General features: G+C 32.6%; 1 protein-coding gene across 3 annotated transcripts; it reads right to left on the bottom strand.

Moving 5' to 3' along the window:
- Window positions 1-7264: 7264 nt before the first annotated feature.
- On the bottom strand, window positions 7265-14754 carry LOC105127150 (protein EMBRYONIC FLOWER 1-like). 3 transcript variants are annotated; one of them, XM_011028309.1, is made up of 7 exons: window positions 14450-14754; window positions 13310-13483; window positions 12329-12756; window positions 12107-12220; window positions 10501-11975; window positions 8133-9902; window positions 7265-8005 (listed from the first exon to the last, which is right to left on the bottom strand). In XM_011028309.1, the coding sequence occupies exons 2-6, from the start codon at window positions 13465-13467 to the stop codon at window positions 8154-8156; spliced, it is 3924 nt and encodes a 1307-aa protein (XP_011026611.1). In that variant the 5' UTR covers window positions 13468-13483; window positions 14450-14754; the 3' UTR covers window positions 7265-8005; window positions 8133-8153. The 3 variants fall into 3 exon arrangements, with proteins under 3 accessions (XP_011026611.1, XP_011026612.1, XP_011026613.1); XM_011028310.1 differs by having other exon boundaries at window positions 7265-8002; XM_011028311.1 differs by having other exon boundaries at window positions 10501-11972.
- Between the last annotated feature and the right edge of the window lie 4949 nt (window positions 14755-19703).

Here is a 19703-nt window from a genome sequence, read left to right as displayed (position 1 = left end):
AAAAGGTCACGGGACCCTTTCCACTTTTTATGTGTGCAAAGTCAGGCTTTATGAACAGGTCGGCTGGGTTTCGAAATTATTGCCGCGCAGACATTGGTGGGGAAGGGAAGGCGATGGCAATAAATGGCTGAAAGAAAATACAATTTATGCATGTAATTTACAACCCCCGCCACTTCACATGCAGGAAACTTTGCGAGGCTAGGAAACTTTATGGCATTCACCCTCCTCCTTCTCAAGAACGGGGGTGCTTTTATCTCTTAATAATGGCTAATGGGTTGTTCTATTTGGTTGCCTCTGAAGATCAGCATGCGCAGCAGCTTACTCGTTCATGTATATCATTAAAATATTTGCTGTCTTGCCTCATAATAGTATGAGAGATCGATCACCAAGAAATTAATTACACAGCTTGCATGATTGGGATTTTGCTGCTTGGCTGGTCGCATTGTGTTCGAGATAAAAGACAAAATTAAAAATTAACTCGAAGACAAAAAACAGAATCTTGTACTCGAGAATTTGATCCATAACCCATTAGCATAGGCTCTTGGATTAAAAGCAGCAAGAAAACTTTTTTCTTTTGGATAATAGACAAGAAGATTATTAATGTCTGCTAGCAAGAAAAGAAAAAAAGGAGCACAGCGGTTGAATACAAAAAGAAAGAGGGAGGTATAAAAGGAAAACAAGAATAGAAAAAGCAGCAGCAGGCATCTAATGAATAAAACTGAAATGCCTTACTGATTTGACCAAAGGAGGATCTCATCTGAGCTTCTAAGCAAGATGGTTAGCGCTGGAATCTGCCTTACTGATCAATTATTAAATTGAACCAGCATCTTAATCAATAGAATCTTCCAAGAACACCAGCTTGTTACACCAGAGGACAAGCTGAAAATGGCTTTGCGCTGGAATTTGCCATTAACCAGATATTTCCACTCAAGTAGCTGATCTGTAATGGTATTCAGCATAAACCACTAAAATGATCCAAAAGTTGATTAAGAACTGGGTTTAAATTATGAAATTTGCATGGAATCTTCCTTTATAGTCTTAATTAACGGGTTAGGTTAACTTGATTTGGCCAGCTCTGATCCTTCCATTTCTTGCTAGTAGCTAAGCACACTTGTTGAGTAATTTATGATCATTGATGAGATCAGTAAGAATCTTCTTTACTACAGACGCTGTCTGTTCTTGCTATGTCTTTCTCAACAATCTGACAGGATGTCCCAAGATCGAGCACTGTCTATTATTGATCTTCGTTTAACGATCTTTATTTTATTCACCACTTACTTGACAAAGAATAGGACAATATGAAAAACAGATTCATGAACTACTAATTATGTTTTATTTAATTTACATTCTTTGCCTGCAAGAACAATATTTCTTTCTTTCTTTCTTTCCTTCTTTCCAAAGCATGCTTTCCCCCCATTTTTTTTCCTTGAGAAAAGCTTAAGAGCAAACTTTATTCTACTACTTTCAACTTTCTATATGTATATCTATATAACGATTCCCCGTGCTACGCTGAGGAATATTTGGGTTTTTTAAACTCAAAAAATAAAAAGTACAGGTATTATTAATGGTTTTTTTATCATCAAGAAAAATTTTAATTATAAATTATATATATATATATATATATATATATATATATATATATATATATATATATATATATTCAATAAAATAAATTGAGAATTATTGATAACAAACTTTTTTATTTCGATCAAAGATTGGGCGCAGAAACTGAGATAAAGATGTTATTTATTATATATAAAAATAAAAAAAGAAGTTGAATGTTGTTTCAATTTAAAATTAATTGGATTTTTAAAATTTTAATTGGTTTGAATCAATAAAATTAAATTTTAATTTTCCAAATCAAATATTAATGTAAAGTCAAAAAATTATTTTTAATATCGCGAGAATTCTATATATAGAAAACCAAAATAAAATACCAAATTTAATCTCAAATCAATTTAACAAAAAAAGATTAAATTGAGAATTAAAAAATTTAAAGTTATAAAGAAAAATTTAAAAAAAATCATAAATAATTATTGCAATCAATAATAAATTATGTTTTTTTATGATAATTTTTTATTATGTTTTTTTAATGTTTCTTGCACCGACTCGCATGTGCATGATTTAAAATATCATTTTATAATTTATAGTTTATTAAATTTAATTTTAGAAGATAAAATTATAATTATTAAATGAAAAACAAAAGCACTCATTAAAAAGATAAAAATGTTAATGAACAAAAAAACATTTGAGGTAGTTCTTTTTCATAATCCAAACAGTATTTCATGGTTAATCATATGCTAATTTTACAAACTACGTACAACTGTTAAATCTTTTAAAGTTTTTATTAATTCCAACTGAAATCTTTTAATGTTTTTATTAATAGAAAGCGAGGAAATTAAGTGGGTCCTAGCTAGTGGAATAGATGCCATAAATGGTGTTATCTGAGAGGTTGTCGGTGGAGATGATCGGATAAAATTGCAGCCCTACTGTAGGGTTTCGAAGGGAATCATAAATTACTAGTGTAAGAATGATCAGGTGCCGGTGGCGATGGCGCATGCATGTGTGGTGATGCAGGTTTTCTTATCATCAAGGGTCCCGTCCTTGTAGCTGTAGAATTTATTGTTCCTAGCTGATCAAGATCTCCATCCTAGGATATAAGCTTAGATCGATGGGGAATCCATGGATCTAAGGTTTTGAACGTCTACTCGTACTGTATATGATATATGTGTCTGCACGCATAAAGAGATTACCACAAATTAATAGCCAATGGATGGGTTACAGTGTAGGTTAAGATTTTATCAGTATTTTTTTATTAATTTTATTTAAAAATAAATTCTTAATTATTAATCGAATTATTAAAAAAATTCTGAAATTCTGTGTGGAGTCTTCTAATATAATACTTTAATTTAAATTAAAATTTTAGAGTTTTTAGATAAATTCAGAAATTTAATAAAAAATTATAATTTAATTAGTTTTATGTTATTAGAAGTAATTTTTAATTTAATCATCATGTTAAGCTGAAATTTTATGAGAAATATTAAAATATATTAAATAAATTTCAGCTAAAATTTTAGGATGAATGGAGCTTGGTAGTGCCAACAAAAAAATCATTAAATAAAAGCAAAATGACTCATTAAGAGTAAAATAATTATTTATCATTAAAAAATAAAACAAATTAGTTCTTTCTTCCTTTTATATATTGATGATCGGGCAAAAGTATAATAGGAAAAGAAAAATAAAAGACGAGAGAGAAAAAATAAAGTAAAGGAAAAACATAAAAAAAATCCAATGAAAAAAATAATAAAAGTGAAAGAATAACTTTGTAAACTTACAAAGTCAAATTTATAAAATATTAATCAAGCGAAGGAAGGAGAAATTGAAAGAAGAAAAAAATTTAATTACTTTATTTTTTAATTGATATGAGATTGTTATTTTAGTTCGATTATACATAAATTATATTCCACAAAATATCAAAGAACATAACTTTAATAATGAGTTTATTTTTATTTTTATTTTATTTTATGTATTTTTAAATTTATTTTTTAATATTTAAGATAATATATTTTAAAACTTTATTGTTAACTTCATAAATTTAAATACACAAGTTAATAATTAATCTTAAAAAAAATTATATATTTATTTAATAGTCTAAGACAAGAAAAATTTCTGGCTCTCTCTTGCACTATATAGTATTTACTATTATTAATTATTTGAGCATATACAGTTAGTTAAAGTGAAAGAAAACATGAAATTATTCATGTGGAATGAAGAAAAGAAAAGGCCAGTAGGAGAATAAGTTCTTGGAATAAAGGGTTTTTGAGCTATGGCATGGGCATGCGATATATTACATCTGGCTTAACATCATCAATTCGGATTTGCATGCAGACTATAATTAAATGCAAATTAATACTAATTAAACTAGTCTAAGTAGAGGGATTAAGAAGAAGAACAACAAGAACAAGAAGCCCTAGCTAGTAGCTACAAGTCTATCTTGGAAGGCATCGAAGAAGGACAACTGATCATCAGTTTCAATAGTGATCATTTGACATTCTAGCATACTGGAAATGCATGAGAATTAGGGGAGTAATTAAGGTGTGATTAATGAAAATTAATCATTTTATTGAGAATCTTCATTAACAGCAAATTAATGAGATGGATTGTATCAATATCCAGATTTATTAACAGCATTTTCGGAGCACTTTCGTTCTCGCTCATGCACCTTCTGCTTCCATATCAAGCAAGCCTCCATGCATGCTCTTTTGGTGATGATCCTTGTGCCCCTTTTCAGTCTCTTTCTGCTGTTTTGGCCCCTTAGCCTCTGCTTTTCTGTAATTGGCTTATTGTCATTTAACTTTTTTTGTTGAATTAATCTTTTCCTCTCGTGAAGAAAAACGAATGGAAAGCTGTAATTTAATTAATTATTAATTTTATTAGAAAATAATATCAATTATATCTTATAAATTTATTTAATAGTTTAAATTTTTAACTTGAAATCTTTTATTAACTAACTAATTACAAGTTTAAAGCTTCACAAGTATTAGATTAAGAAGAAGAACAACAAGAACAAGAACAAGAAGAACAAGAAGAAGCCCTAGCTAGTAGCTACACGCATGATGATGAAGAAGTCTATCTTGGAAGGCATCGAAGGAGGACAACTGATCATCAGTTTCAATAGTGATCATTTGACATTCTAGCATACTGGAAATGCATGAGAATTAGGGGAGTAATTAAGGTGTGATTAATGAAAATTAATCATTTTATTGAGAATCTTCATTAACAGCAAATTAATGAGATGGATTGTATCAATATCCAGATTTATTAACAGCATTTTCGGAGCACTTTCGTTCTCGCTCATGCACCTTCTGCTTCCATATCAAGCAAGCCTCCATGCATGCTCTTTTGGTGATGATCCTTGTGCCCCTTTTCAGTCTCTTTCTGCTGTTTTGGCCCCTTAGCCTCTGCTTTTCTGTAATTGGCTTATTGTCATTTAACTTTTTTTGTTGAATTAATCTTTTCCTCTCGTGAAGAAAAACGAATGGAAAGCTGTAATTTAATTAATTATTAATTTTATTAGAAAATAATATCAATTATATCTTATAAATTTATTTAATAGTTTAAATTTTTAACTTGAAATCTTTTATTAACTAACTAATTACAAGTTTAAAGCTTCACAAGCTAATACAAGGTAATATAAGTTAATACAAGGTAATATGAGTCTGTGTGAATTTTAAATTTAAATTATTTTTACTTGAAAAGGTTTATTAAATTATAATAAATCTTGATATTTTATATGATAATTTAAGTTTTTAGATTGAGATGGTTCTTTAATAAATTTATTTAAATAATATTAATAAATGTAAATGTAAGTTTATATTTGTTATAATACGAGTAATTATTAGGTTTAATCGTGAATGGAAGTTTATGTTTGTCCTAATATGAGTAGTTATTAGGTATGTTAGGTTTCCACACAAATTTAATTAATTAATTTTAAGTGGGTCATATAATTATTGTAACAATCTTATAATTAATTAATTAATTTTGAAATTCATTTTAGTATGTGTTTGGTATTATTTTATAACATATTTTTTAAAATTATTTTTTATATTAGTATATTAAAACTAAAAAGATTAAAAAAAAATTAATTTAATATTTTTTTCAAATAAAAAAAACCCCTTTAAACAACCCCACATAAACACAAAATTAAATAAACACCCCTAACCACTCTTAATGAGAGAAAGGAAGACTGTACACAATTCAACATGTCACCATCTGAGATCAATGCTGTCATAAATAACTGTACAGGCAGAAAGACATTCTTATAGCGAAAGAGGACACATTCAGGAACACTTATTTTATTTTAAAATAAAGAACAAGAAATTAAAAATTAATGGCACCATACACGAAAAGGACTGGAGCATGAACTTTTATTCTTACGTCTTACTCGATTAATTATATATTATATAGTTTTAATATTCTAATGGATTACTGCAATTTTACATGGGTTGTTTGTTTATTTATGTATTTTAAAAATATTTTTAAAAAAATTTAATTTTTTTTATTAACTTTAAATTAATATAGTATGTTTTTAGTGTTTTTAAATCATTTTGATATATTAATATTAAAAATAATTTGTGACCGTATTTATAAACAAACTCTAAAATATTAAAACAGTACTAATTATTATGTGTGACTACATAATAATTACTGTTTTAATATTTTCATAAATTTAAATTATTGGATTGTGTGAAGCTTAATTTATAAGATTGTTTTTAATATCGATCATTTGTCTATTCTCATTTCCCTTATAATTTCTTTTTTTTACCTCATTTTATTTTTAATATGCCAAAGGCTTATTTTCGTTCTATTGTTGTCTGCCATGATAGACTACAATACACACCCTTCATTTTAAGCTATGTTTGGAACTCAAGTCGGAAAGTATTTTTAAAAATATTTTATTTTTATTTTATTTTAAATTAATTTATTTTTTATATTTTAAAATTATTTTAATCTACTGATATTAAAAATAATTTTAAAAAATAAAAAAATATTATTTTAATATATTTTAAAATGAAAAACACTTTATCCAATAGGTGGCCTAACATATGTTTTGAAAAATGTGTTTTGTTTCCAACCATACACCATTTAAAACCTAACCAATTCAAAAATCTATAGATTCATTTTTATTTGTCTTAATTTTTTTCTTTTTTTTCATGTGAATTACCAAGCAATGATGTTACTCTGTATCGATCCATAATACATAAATCAGCAACTGTTGTTCATAAATCTTGAGACAAATTAAAAAGCCTTGAGAAGAGGATTTTTAAAGGTGTCTCAGCTAGCTAGCAATCTAACAAAAAGAGAATTGTTTTCCCATCTCCTTTTTTTCTATTTAGTATATTAATAGAAAAGTTTGGTTCTTTGAGAATTTCTTTTTATCATCTATTAATTAAATATGTTTTATATTTTTTTTTCAATATGATAATGTAACTTAGTAAACATCTCATAATAAATAGCTTCTCAATCCAAAAAAAAAAAAGATAAACCCTAATTCCACATTAAATTAACAAAAACAAATATGGTGTGGGTGAATTACTGTATCCACACTCACAAAATACAGCTAAGCTATGCTAAGCTCTGCCATTCAGGTGGCCGAAGTGTTCACTCAAACATGCTCCTGCTTAGCCACCTGATGAAGGGAACTGTGATTCACCAGAAAATCAACCTTAATTCTTTAACATGAGTCTTAGACAAGGCCTCAACCTTTCGAAGGATGCTCTGGCTGGTATTGGAACAAAAATCAATCCCATAAAAACATATTAAGAAGGTGCACTACTCAAGTAGCTATCCTTCTCAAGAATTTCTGTGATTGAAACCAAATAACAGTCTATAGGGTTTAATCAGAGTGATTTATCTGCTTGATCTGCTATGGTCTGTTTCTAGCTAACTCAAATCTTCCTAACACATCGTCTCTTTCCCTTGTGTTCCAAAAGATTACAAGTCTCCCTCTAATTTTCTTACCTTATATAGATTACAACACTGAAGTACAGCCGACGATGGCTGACTTGATGAACACCTAGTAATCTCCAGCAAGAGGTGTCCAATTATTATACTTGTTAATGCCCTTCTCCCTATTTCCATTCCCACTTCCTGATCAAGACTGGAGCCAAAAGCCATCAGTGGAGTAGGAGGTCCTTTTGAAATGTCAGGCTTTTCTGGAACCTTGCGGGGTATTATTCACACCAAAATACAACTGAAATGCAGAAGCACATGCATAGACAGTTACTTGTGGATCTCGAGGCATATTAGGTATATACACGCCCAATCATCACTCAGCATGCTTCCATGACTCAGTTGCAGAGATTCGAACTCAACAAGACCTAGAGTAAATGGATTCGTGGTTCCAAAATTAATATCAATTTCAGCAGTTGCTCTCTGATCTTCACAAATCTTTTGACATTTTCTGATGTTGCAGAAGCTGGCACGGGAAGCAAGACTGCACCTGCTGAAATGAAATATGAAATTCATGAAAACAAGCAACAACTTTTATGAAAGAAGCTATTTAACTTGTCTATCAAGTCAAAACATGAAAATTAATCGTTCAGAAAATGATACAGGTTGTAAAAAGCTACCAGCATTGAAATTTCAGACAATCATGACATTGGAGGTCGTCTATGGTCTTTCATAGCAGGAAGCTTCCTCTGTCGTTTGCGCCCATCCAATTTAAGCGAGTGAGATCCATTTGCAAAACGAACATCCTTTTCAAATCGAAGGGCTTCACCTGCAATCATATACATATTTCCAGCTTCCGGTATGGTAAAATCAGCAGGGTTTCTGTTCACACTGCAGACTTCAGTCTCAGAGCTGCTTTTGTAGGGGTGAACAGTTCTATTGTTATCACGGGACTTCAACTTGTGCTTGTTTGGGTTTTCCGATGCACAGAATGGAAATGAAATCACTGAAGGATCTGGAGCACCAAAAGACATTATCTGCATGCTATGAGCTGGAATGGATCTACAGTTGGTGCCAAAACCACCATTTGCTGATGTCTGTGACCTACTTGCCTTATTCTGTGTGCGTGAATCAGAGCCTTTTCTCCTCTCTTTATATTGAACAACTGGACTGGGAAGATCAACAGGCTTCCTGATACGTTTATCATGTCTAATTGACAAAGAAGATGCACCAGCTGTTGTTTGCATGATAGGAATAAGGTCACAGGAAGTCTCTGCAAGTTGATTTTTACCATTATGATTACGTGGTGGGTGCTTCACAGAAGAAATGACTTTAAATGCCCCAGTGTCCAGCCTAGAAAACTCCTTTGGTTCAGCATTGTGAATAATGGCAGGTCTCTTGAGGAACTTTGGGTTTACATCCATATTGATCGGTGCACTGGACTGCACTCCTGCATCCATGAGGCTGAGCAAGTGCATAGCTGGTATTGTTTCATTAGAATACAGTTCTAAGGACCCCATTGGCTTATGATTAAGCTCAATCCCATTATGTTTTCCAGCAAAAGGGTATTCTGCATGTGTCCTGAGGAGCGTTTCTGAATCAAGATTCCTGTTTTGTTTTCCAAGGTTGGCAGCATTCTTGTTTGGAAACTTAAGAACACGATCCCCATTCATATTTTCCTTGAGCACAGTGCCAGGAGAATGAGGAAACACATCAACATTGGTAGATGGAGTCACACACTTTGGAGGAATGCTATATACAAAGGGCATGTGATTTGGCATCATTGATGACCAAAGTTGATTTGCTTCCTTACTTTGCTGCGGAATGCTGTGGCATGTGTTACATGATCCTGGGGTCTGGAACCTGGTATGACAAGAACTATTCCCCGCCACTTCCCCTCTCTGTTTGCAAATTTGAGGAGTGTTTTGTAAGTTATAACTGGAAGCAGGATGTTGGAATCTGCCGGATGGCTTCTCTTGAAGTTGTAGAAATGCCCCAAACCCTACTGGGGAACGAGTCTTTTCCAGTTGCCTCATGCTGAATGGGTTTCGATCAGCTTGAGAAAAGAAATCCACTTCCTTTTGTTTAGTTGGTCCTGCCATTTCACCAATCTTTATTATGTCATTTCTTCTAGCTGGAGGGTTCTGTTTCCGAGTAGTTTCCTGATGAAATAAGCTTAATCCTCCAAGCCCGTATAATTGACTGAAATTTATTGTCTGACTCCTCCTTGAACTACTAGTTGTTTCTAACTGGCATTTCTCGTATTCACCATCAGGAAGACACCTCTCATACTGATTCTTTGCCATGAGTTCTACAATTTCCATTGGAATGTCATCTAAAGCTCCCTGTTCACACACCTTGTCTGCTCTTTGGTTGACATCTTTCCTTGGAAAAGCTGAATGCTCCAGTATTCCAATGGTTCCCTCATTGCCTTTAGCGTGACAGAAGTCCTGGAACAAGGAGAAACATATTGTAGTCTCCAAACAAGTCATACTATGAAGCAGCGCTTAATCAGTTTAATTCCACATGGTTTTGAATTTATATATATATATATATAGAATCATTGATTCTAATGTGAGCCTAGGTACCAAAAAAAGATGGCCACTTTATAAGCTAAATTATAAACTACCCTGTGCTCAAAACTATGAAACACCCATAATCATAAAAGCTATATGAAAAAACCAGAAAAAAGAATTCCATGATATAACATTTAGGCAATAATCTCAATGGGAAAGACAAGGATTTTGGATCCCTATGGCAGGTTTGAATGTTTATTTAACTTTAAAAAAAAAAAATGATTAGCCCGCTATGTTCTCTTCAAAGTCAGGTTTTGTGAGGGAATTTGGTTCCTGGCAGAATTTGGAATCAGTTCCATCCTTCAACCATTAGGAGTGGTGGCTCTCCAAGCTCAAACATGCAACCTTGTAATTACTTGACTTTTCCTATTGCATTAAACAAAGGTCCCAAAATATATCCAAAAAAAATTCCCTTCTACGCTGTGATAACATGCATCTCCAACAATAGAAGCAAGAAAAGAGAAGGTCATACCTTTTTCTGCATGAAAGAGCAGCCCCCAATTTCAACCTGGGAGGTGTATTTCTGCTTCTCTCTGCAGAAGGGCATTTCAAAAGGTCTCTTGGTATTGGGATCACAATGCAGTGCTTTCTCAAAAGGTGCACCTCGGGCAATTTTAGAAGTGAAACTGATATTCCCCCCGTGCTCAATTTTTGCAGCTTTCCTCGTGGCCTGAATTTGGGAAGTTCCTTCTTGCCAAGTAAATAAACAACTTCGCCTATTTTCTACCAGTGGAATATGTTTCCCATCATAGCTTTGGGCAGTCTTGTAGCTGTTAAGAGAAAGATCCAGCCCCTTTTCAAGGGATGTTTCCTGTGCTGAATGAAATGGAAAAACTACAGGTCCAGTATTTATTGTCCCCACATCTTTTCTAATCACTGGACCTTCTCTGGGAATGTCATGATTCCAAGGAGTAGGGGAAACCTGATAATCATCAAACTGAGGCATCTTTCCTTTCTTCTTATACTCACTAACATTTTTCTCCATTCTTGGATCAGGCAAAGGGAAAAGGTCCATCTCTCTGCCTATAAATGCATTGTGTACTGACTTGGCCAGTACACCATCAACAGCATGGGGCCTAGAATTATCTCCATTTTTCTCCCCAATTTCATTTGGCAAATTTTCTTGGGATGGGTCTGGAGACAAACATTCATCAAAACTTGGTACCTTTTTGTTTTTCTTCTTACTTACAATGGGACTTCTATCAACTTTGTTTTTTGCCCACTGAATCTTCATGCCAGTTTGTAAACCCATTCTACCAAATGCATCTTCTTCTGATTCAGAAGCCACAATGGGTTCAGCAGATTCCCCATCTCTCTTTAAGATCTCTTTGCAAACTTTATTGGGAGACCTCATCTCCAGAGATCTTGAATCTTCATCCTGAGGCAACTTTCTTTTACTATTATGACCCAGGCCCCTTCTAACTTTTCCCTGGATAGCCACCTCCCCTTGGAGAACCGAAATCTTATCAACTCCAGCAGATGCATCAGGAAAGGCATGGGGCAGAGAAAACCGAGTTCTGTTATCAGTGTCTCTATCCCCATTTTCACACAACAATTCCGTCAACAAGCGTACCTTTCGAGTTTTTCTACGATGCAAACCACTTGAATTTTCATGAAGAACATCCTGAGAATTATGACCAACCATGATCTCAGCACTTTCAGATGAAGGATCATCATACTCATCTAATTGCAGGGAAGGGCGGCAGCTCACAGGATCCTTGTTGGCAGTACTGAGTGCCCCATCAGCAATGTTACCAACTTCTCCAGATATACCACAAGCTATTAGCTCTTTGTGTTGATCATCTATGGAAGTTTCTTTTCCTGCTTCACAAAGTCCAGTAGCATTATTTACCATGCAATTACGGTTTTTAGAAAAGTCAGCATCAGCAACTTCATGATGTCCACAGCCTGACTCACATAGGTCAATACCTATTGACTTGAAGGTTACTGTTGCAGAAATCAGAAGCACTACTATTAGAGAGTGAAGGTAAGAGCTATGCAATATTTTGATTTTCAGTTCTAGGTAGTTAAGCTGTTTTTTAGCTTCTATTGTACATTAAGTTACTCAGAAAATTTACCTATTTCATCTGAATGATCTGCCTTCTGAATTGGGCTTGAAACAACTTCAGTGACTACGCATGCCAGTCTATGATTTTCATGCTGCAAATTATCTTCTGACCCCATATGTTTCCCTGGAGAAATGATCAAAAAAGAAATAAAAAAAAAGCTTATTATGATTTAGAGCAGTTATTTAATATGATTCTAGAACGAAGCTTGGATCTTAGCATATATGTAAATACCTATGATGGAACCATTCATATCCTTAGTCTTCTTTTCATTTTTATCAATGGACAGTGAATGATGACATTTACTGGTACTGTTCAAGCTAGCAAAAACATCAGCCTGTCTTCCCTCAGGAATTTCTTGATTTGTGGCTTCCTGAACATCAGATGGTAGTATTGCAGCATCATCAAAGTTTGGTCCATGTGAACAAACGTTGGTGGATTTGAGTTCTGCTCCGCATGATTTTAGAGCAGTTCCATAACAGTTTGCAGTGCCTTTGGCACCAACTTCCCACACACAATTCTCACAACGCCAAAATCGGAATTTTGGAACATGTAATGGAGGAAGCAGACATGCTTGCTCCTCATAGTTATTACTGTCACCATCTGACACAAACGGCCAACACATCTTCCAGTCTCGTTTACGAATCTCAGATACATATCCACTGCATTCAGAATAGAAGTTTTTTGTTGATTTTCAGTAGTACAACATTTGCAGCAACAAGAGATAGCGCATGAAAACTTACTGCGCATGAAATAAACTCCTAATATCTAATGCTGCACTGTATATATCTGTCAATGTTCAGTTGTACACTTTCAGAAATCAATACTTATGACCAGCAAGTAGCAATTTGCCTTCCTAGTTTGTTCACAGTTCCCACTGGATTATTCCAGGATTTAGTTATCGTTGTTGTTAAACCAACTACTTCTTTGTTAGTAAAACCTATTGGCTAGTTCTCATCACTAGTATATTCAATGATAAACAAACAAAAAGGTGTAAAGGGGAAGCCTGAGATAACATATAACATGAGAAAAGGAAAAGAAAACATAAAAAAAAAACATGTAAAGAAGCATTGCATGGTGATAACTCCTCAAAAATCAGACAAGCATTCCCATAGAACGCGTGCAGGAAAATGCTGGTGCTTAACAAAAACATGTAGCATGAGAAACTAAAGTGGGATCCTGCCATATTAAAGATTAGCTAGGATCAAGGCTTACCGCATAGAAAAGTGTGAGCATTTTTCTGCCTCAATTTTCTCATCAACATTGTCCAGGTCGATGGTTATGGAATCAATCCTAATAGATGATTCCACCTTGGATACAAGTTTTGAATGGTTACAAGGATGATTCTTCTCCACTAAGACAGTACTTTCCATGGTAAGAAAGTCAATGCTGCAATGCTCAAATGACAAATTTCTTATGCCTCCAAACCCAAATCTCAAGTAATGATATATATTATCATATGCTAAACTACAACATTATTCAAGTTAAAACAACATGGATGAAAATAACAAGCTATTAAAGTTCCAAAGTAGATCAAAAGATCTTAAGAGATAGTCCAAACAAACACCTTAGGGTTTGTTCATAATTATTAGAAGATTTAAACTGAAAACAAAATATTCCTTCTATATTCCATTCTAAATCAAGTAACACATCAAAATGCTATCATCAAAGTGATTAAGCACATAAAATAACGACTTGCAAAAACAAGTACAAGATATCACAAAGCAAAACTTGGAAAAACCCTAGATCTCCATCTTATAAAAACATAAATCTTCAGTTACCATATCCAAGCTTCACATAGAATATAATCAAACGTGTAATTAAACCCCTCCATTCCAATTACAAACTAATTCAAGATATGACCCCATTGAGACAAGTCATAGATTAGGGTTACATAAGACTAACAGTATTAACTCAAGAATTGAAGTCGTTAATCTGTCAATTAAAACAGAAAAAAAAAATACAAACCCAATTCAAGACATTCTCTAAAAGCTCCAAGTCAGTTGTTACAATCACGTACATCAATTCAAAAAATGAGGACTTTAGGGTTTCATTTCCTCCGAAATTGACCGTATATATATAGGTAAACGGTCACCACAAATTCAACAAACCACAAAAACACACAAGAAAACCCACGTGAAATATCACAAAAATCGATAAATTCACACCCCAGATAGAAACGAAATGATAAAACACAAAGAAAAGAACAAACTTGACGTACATCAAACAGTGAAATGACCTAAATAACACTAACAAACAAGCCAAACCACAGCTAAAACTCACACAGATCAACAAACCATCAACAAAAAAAGGACCCAGAAAGATAAAAATGAATAATTCGAGTAAGAATCACACCTTTATTTACTAGAAAATAAAAGGCTCCGATATTGAATGAACTAGACTTCAATTCTTCACGGCCAGCTCAAAAAGTGGTATCACCAGAGAGAGCATTTGGTCACCAAGAAGAGCATATGAATTACAAGAAGAGATTCGAAGGTGATTGAGTAGAATTAGAGAGCGAAGCTCTAAAAGCCCTCGCTTTTTAGAGAGGTTTTCGATTCTTTAGCAAGAGAGAGAGAAGGAGACACGGAGAGAGAGGAAGTGAGTTTTTATCTTTTGTCTTCGATCAAGGTTTTATTTCGTATTAAAAAAATGCTCACGACCATGCCATGCACATGATACAATCCATGACATATATATAAATACATATGTAGAGAGAGAGAGGGGGGGAAAGGTTGAGAGAGAAACTGTAGAAAGTGAGGCTTAAGCAATGGGAGGCGTCCACGTGTCAATAAGGTGTGGTCTAATCACTATCCATTATGCTTTTGTGAGGTTCATGAAGGGCAAACAGCGAGGAAGGAGGAAAAAAAAAAAAAAACCCTAGATGGGCAATGGCAAGAGTTTTTACCATTTCCCATCACGTCATGTCCACGCTCCGTTAAAGATGGGATAAAAGGAACAGTGCCTGTCTTGTCATGGTAGAATCAAAGATGCCTTCTGCACCTACGCGGTTTCTGATTAGGTTGTGTGGGGGACTGCCCTCTAGGGAGAGTGGAGTTGGGTTTTAAAGCATCAAAACCCTAAGTCCTTTTTTATATATATTGTTTTCTTGGAGGTAATGGGGCATGTAACCCTAATGGCCATTTGTCGTCGTGGTGAAATAATATAAAAATCTAACCCTAAACACTACTGGCCTAGGAGCCGAGGTGGGCACGATGGTCCTCTGTGGTCACATATGAGCCCCAGCCATGAGTGAGTGACCTACGTGCCCTTGCTGCCATGGTGGGGAGTTCTTGGAGGGTGGGCATGGAGCCCTTGGTGTCCAAAAACCAACACCTCAAATATTTACCAAACAATATTGTACTATTTGGCTTGTATCATTGCCCCTACTGTTCTTGATACTTTTAGAGTTGTTAGCATCAACCTTTCTTGGTCTTTGCAAAGAAAAAAAATGGAGCAACGTATGGATATCATTCTTTGTTGACTACCATTGTGTACCAAAAAGGTCAGAAGCCATGGGGGAAAAAGGTGCTGAAGCTTTTTGCGTTTAGAAATATTTTGTTAACAAGTCAAGATCTTCATCGAAGTCTTATTTCCTGAGCCTCGATTGTTGATCTACGCGTATTCATACATGTATTTGTATAAGCATGAATGTATGCATGCATGCATGCATGCATGTTTTTGCTAATTAGTAATTAATTCCATATCCAACTCAGGAAAAAATAATTATTATTATTATTAGTGTTCTTGGAAGATTCTTAATTGTGACAAGTAATCCTACCTTTCGTAAAATACTGCAAATAGCTAGAAATCTATTATGTTATTTCACCTGCCGCAGATTAAATCACATTCTCAAACTGTACGTATTTATCCATGAATTCATGTTCTTCGTTGCCCTTAAGATTATTATTTTCTTAAAAAAAAACATAAATAACATGATTAATTAATAAATATTATTATCAATAGATATAGTTTAACTAATAAAATTTTAAATTTATTTTTTAAAAATTATCAGTTTAAATCCTATAAATTTTAAAGCTACTAAATGATTACTAATTTTAAAATTTTAAAAAATTAATTAAAATATTAGCAAGTAACACATATATGTATTATTGGTATGTTATATATAAATAAAAATTTATATTACATAGAATAATTTTGTATAAAAATAAATGTAATATAATCTATAATATGGCAGGATACATAAGAATTTGTATCTGAACACTAAAATCTAATTGATGTAAAGTGTTAAATGCAAGGCTATTGATTAGTCAAATGATTATAAAATAGGGTGGTAGGTTTCACACAGCGGGCCAATTTACTATGTGTAAGATGACGTGTTATTTAATTACAGGACGCATGATTTGGTATCTCTCTGAATAGCTAAATAGTAAAAGCTTTAAATAATTATAAAGTGGTTTGGAGGCCACACAACAGGTTAGATTTACGTTTGTGTAAAGTGATGTGGTTTTTAATTTTGAAGCTTTTCTAATATTTTCAAGTATAAGAAAGCAATGATCAAGTGGTTAATTGCTAATTAAATCACATTAATTCTACGATCTTCAAGCATAATAAAGCAACAGTATGATAGTGAAATACAATTTAAGGTTAAATTTATGTAAATTGCAAGCATAATAAAGCAACAGTATGATAGTGAAATACAATTTAAGGTTAAATTTATGTAAATTGCAAGCATAATAAAGCAACAGTATGATAGTGAAATACAATTTAAGGTTAAATTTATGTAAATTGCAATGTGTAAATTTATAAACACACACTCATGACTTATCAAAAATATAAAGTTTACGAAAAGTAATTAATCTCAATGTTCTGATTATTGTTAATGACAATCATACATGAGACCTTTAATTATTAATTAATTGATACACTTTATTTTTTTGTTAATATAAGTATTTGAATTAACTTGTATCTATGAACCCTAAAAATAACGATCATATAGATCTTAAATAACTTTGAGTTTTGTAGAACTTGAACTAGTAATTTCTAAAAAGTAAATCTAAGATCTAACCTGGTTAAGCTATATCTTTTAAGGTATAAAATATTATATTATTAGTTTGAATTCATGATAGATTTTTATAAAATGATCAGAATCATTAAAATCGAATTTAATTCACATGATTAAATCAGAAAGGATATTGGTATGTATTTTAAATAGAATTCAATTTATAAAAAATGATGAAAAGCAAATCATATGGGATACTCTCTTATTTGTTTTAAAAAATTAATTTAAAAGATTAAATCAATTTATATTTTTGAAGTTCTTTTAAGGATATTAATTTGAACTCCATATAGAATTTAATTTATAAAAAAATAATCAGAAGCATATCAAAGAGGATAGACCCTCTAATCCGCTAAAGAAATGGCATTGAAAATTATTTTTCAAAGATATAGCATCTCTATTTCCTTCTAGTAACCCTAATTAACTCGCGTCTCTTCTTCCCCCCACGCTCTCTTTTCGTCTCTTCTTCTTCAACTGGACACCTTGTTCAGTTGGTAAAAAGACTTTCTAAACTAAAAAATAAAATTTGTTATTTGAAGAATTATGCATCTGAATCTCAACAATATCATTAGTTGTGCAGCAAAATATATATATGAGAATGGAGGCAATATTATTTACTAATTACTTAGCTAGTAGTTTTCTTTTACAGTAAATTAACAGGTCAAATAACAGGTATAATACTAGTTGCACGGTGAAGCTAGGATTCAACGAGGTGAATCGAACGATACTCAGGCATGAAAAGACAGCCCAATTATCTATCAATAGAACATCGATCACCTTTTTGCCAAGGAATGGCAAGGCTTTCCTCTTCAAGAATTTTCAAACAGTCATGGATGATATCACCTGACAATGGTTTCCCATCGCCAAAAATGTGACTGCTTTTACATTATCTTTTCGCACATTTTTCCAACCTATGTAAGCTTCCACCATACCATACTATATAGTGAAACCATATCTTACAATTTCTGTCATATTTGATTTATGAATTGAGGATAAAATAATTAAATTTGTTAATTCATTTTCACATGTATTTTAAATAGTATAATAAAGTTTAATTTTGTGGTTTAGCATTTTATTTCAGATATAAAAATTATAACAAGTTATTAATTGTATTAAAATTACATATATATGGAATTCAATCTAATTCTACATGGTGGTTTTTGTTAAAACTTGCTGGCTGATTTATGATCATTTCAAAATATGTTAGTGTTTCTATTCCTTTATGAATGAAAGAAAGAATATATACATATATATACACACACACACACACACACACACATACATACATATATATATGTATGTATGGTATAGTAATCATTACACCAAGAGAACTCACTAGCTAACTTGAAGCAGTTCAATATATATGATTAACTACGTATTAACATTGTGTTCATGTTTATGATAAATTAATTAACAGGGTGAGATTGTATGCATGATTTATCGAAAAAGCATGCGTGGCATTCGTCTGGAAGAGAACTCACTAGCTAACTTGAAGCAGTTCATGTAATTATCAGCACATCCATGCATTAATTGCTATGATAGTTTCGTGTCACATTCTAGGAAAAATGGCCACAAGCTTAACATCGCCTGAGAGTGGCTCTTTCAAGGGCACAAGAGAAGGCTTTGTTTTCACTCAGCAAGAGACACATCATCTTGGGGTTTCAATAACGCATTTATTCTTAATTTAAACTCATTATTTAATATATACTTGAATAATTTTTACCAAATAAATAAAAATGATAAAATTAAAGGACAAATTCAACACATTATCTTAATTTACACTATTCTCTGTTGTTTCATACAGGAGATCATTTCTAGAGGGGGGAAGATAAAGGAGTACAGAAGGTAATTAATTTACCTTACCCTGTTGTTTCATACAGCTTGTCTATGTTTCTCGTCGGTACGGAGAACAGTTGCTAGCACTGCATCCAGGTCAGTGCACCCATTGAGATGTGTGTTGAAATTGGACACAAATCTTAAGAAACGCAAGAGGAGGAGGGAGGGTCTTTTGGGTAAAAAAGGGATGCCACTCCCTTCTTAGGAAGAGGGCCCTCTACATATCATCAGCCATCATCATGAATAGATCAGTAGGATCCAACAGATGCTTCCACTTGCTACAACAATTGCTATGATGAGAAGCCCTTCCATGACATAAGGTTCCTGTCTCCTCCTCCCTCCTCCTTAATTCTCTCAAATATTAATGCTCTTATCTATACTTTTCCACTTGCCACCCAATATATATACATAGAGAGAGATCCAAGAGGAAAAAAAAAACGAATTTATTTAACTCGTAAAAATGAAAGGGTTTTCTACATTTTAGATATGAAATCAATTAAGATACAGAGATATATATCTTTTAAATATAGAGAATAAAACGGGATATATTACATGCTATATTAAAGATGCTAAAAAAATATATAATACAATTTTATATGTGAACTAAAGATATAAAATCCAAATCTAAATATACAAATATCTACTGTTTTTAATTAAATCTAATACCTTTTTTCTTTCAAAATCTCTGTTACGTATAATTAATTATACATTCGTTTTAAAATATATATATATATATATATATATATATATATA

Source organism: Populus euphratica, unplaced genomic scaffold (genome assembly GCF_000495115.2).
Source record: "Populus euphratica unplaced genomic scaffold, PopEup_1.0 scaffold50.1, whole genome shotgun sequence".
In the NCBI taxonomy this organism is placed as follows: Eukaryota; Viridiplantae; Streptophyta; class Magnoliopsida; order Malpighiales; family Salicaceae; genus Populus; species Populus euphratica.
Note: the sequence above shows the minus strand (reverse complement) of the source record. Positions and strands in the feature narration are given on the sequence as shown.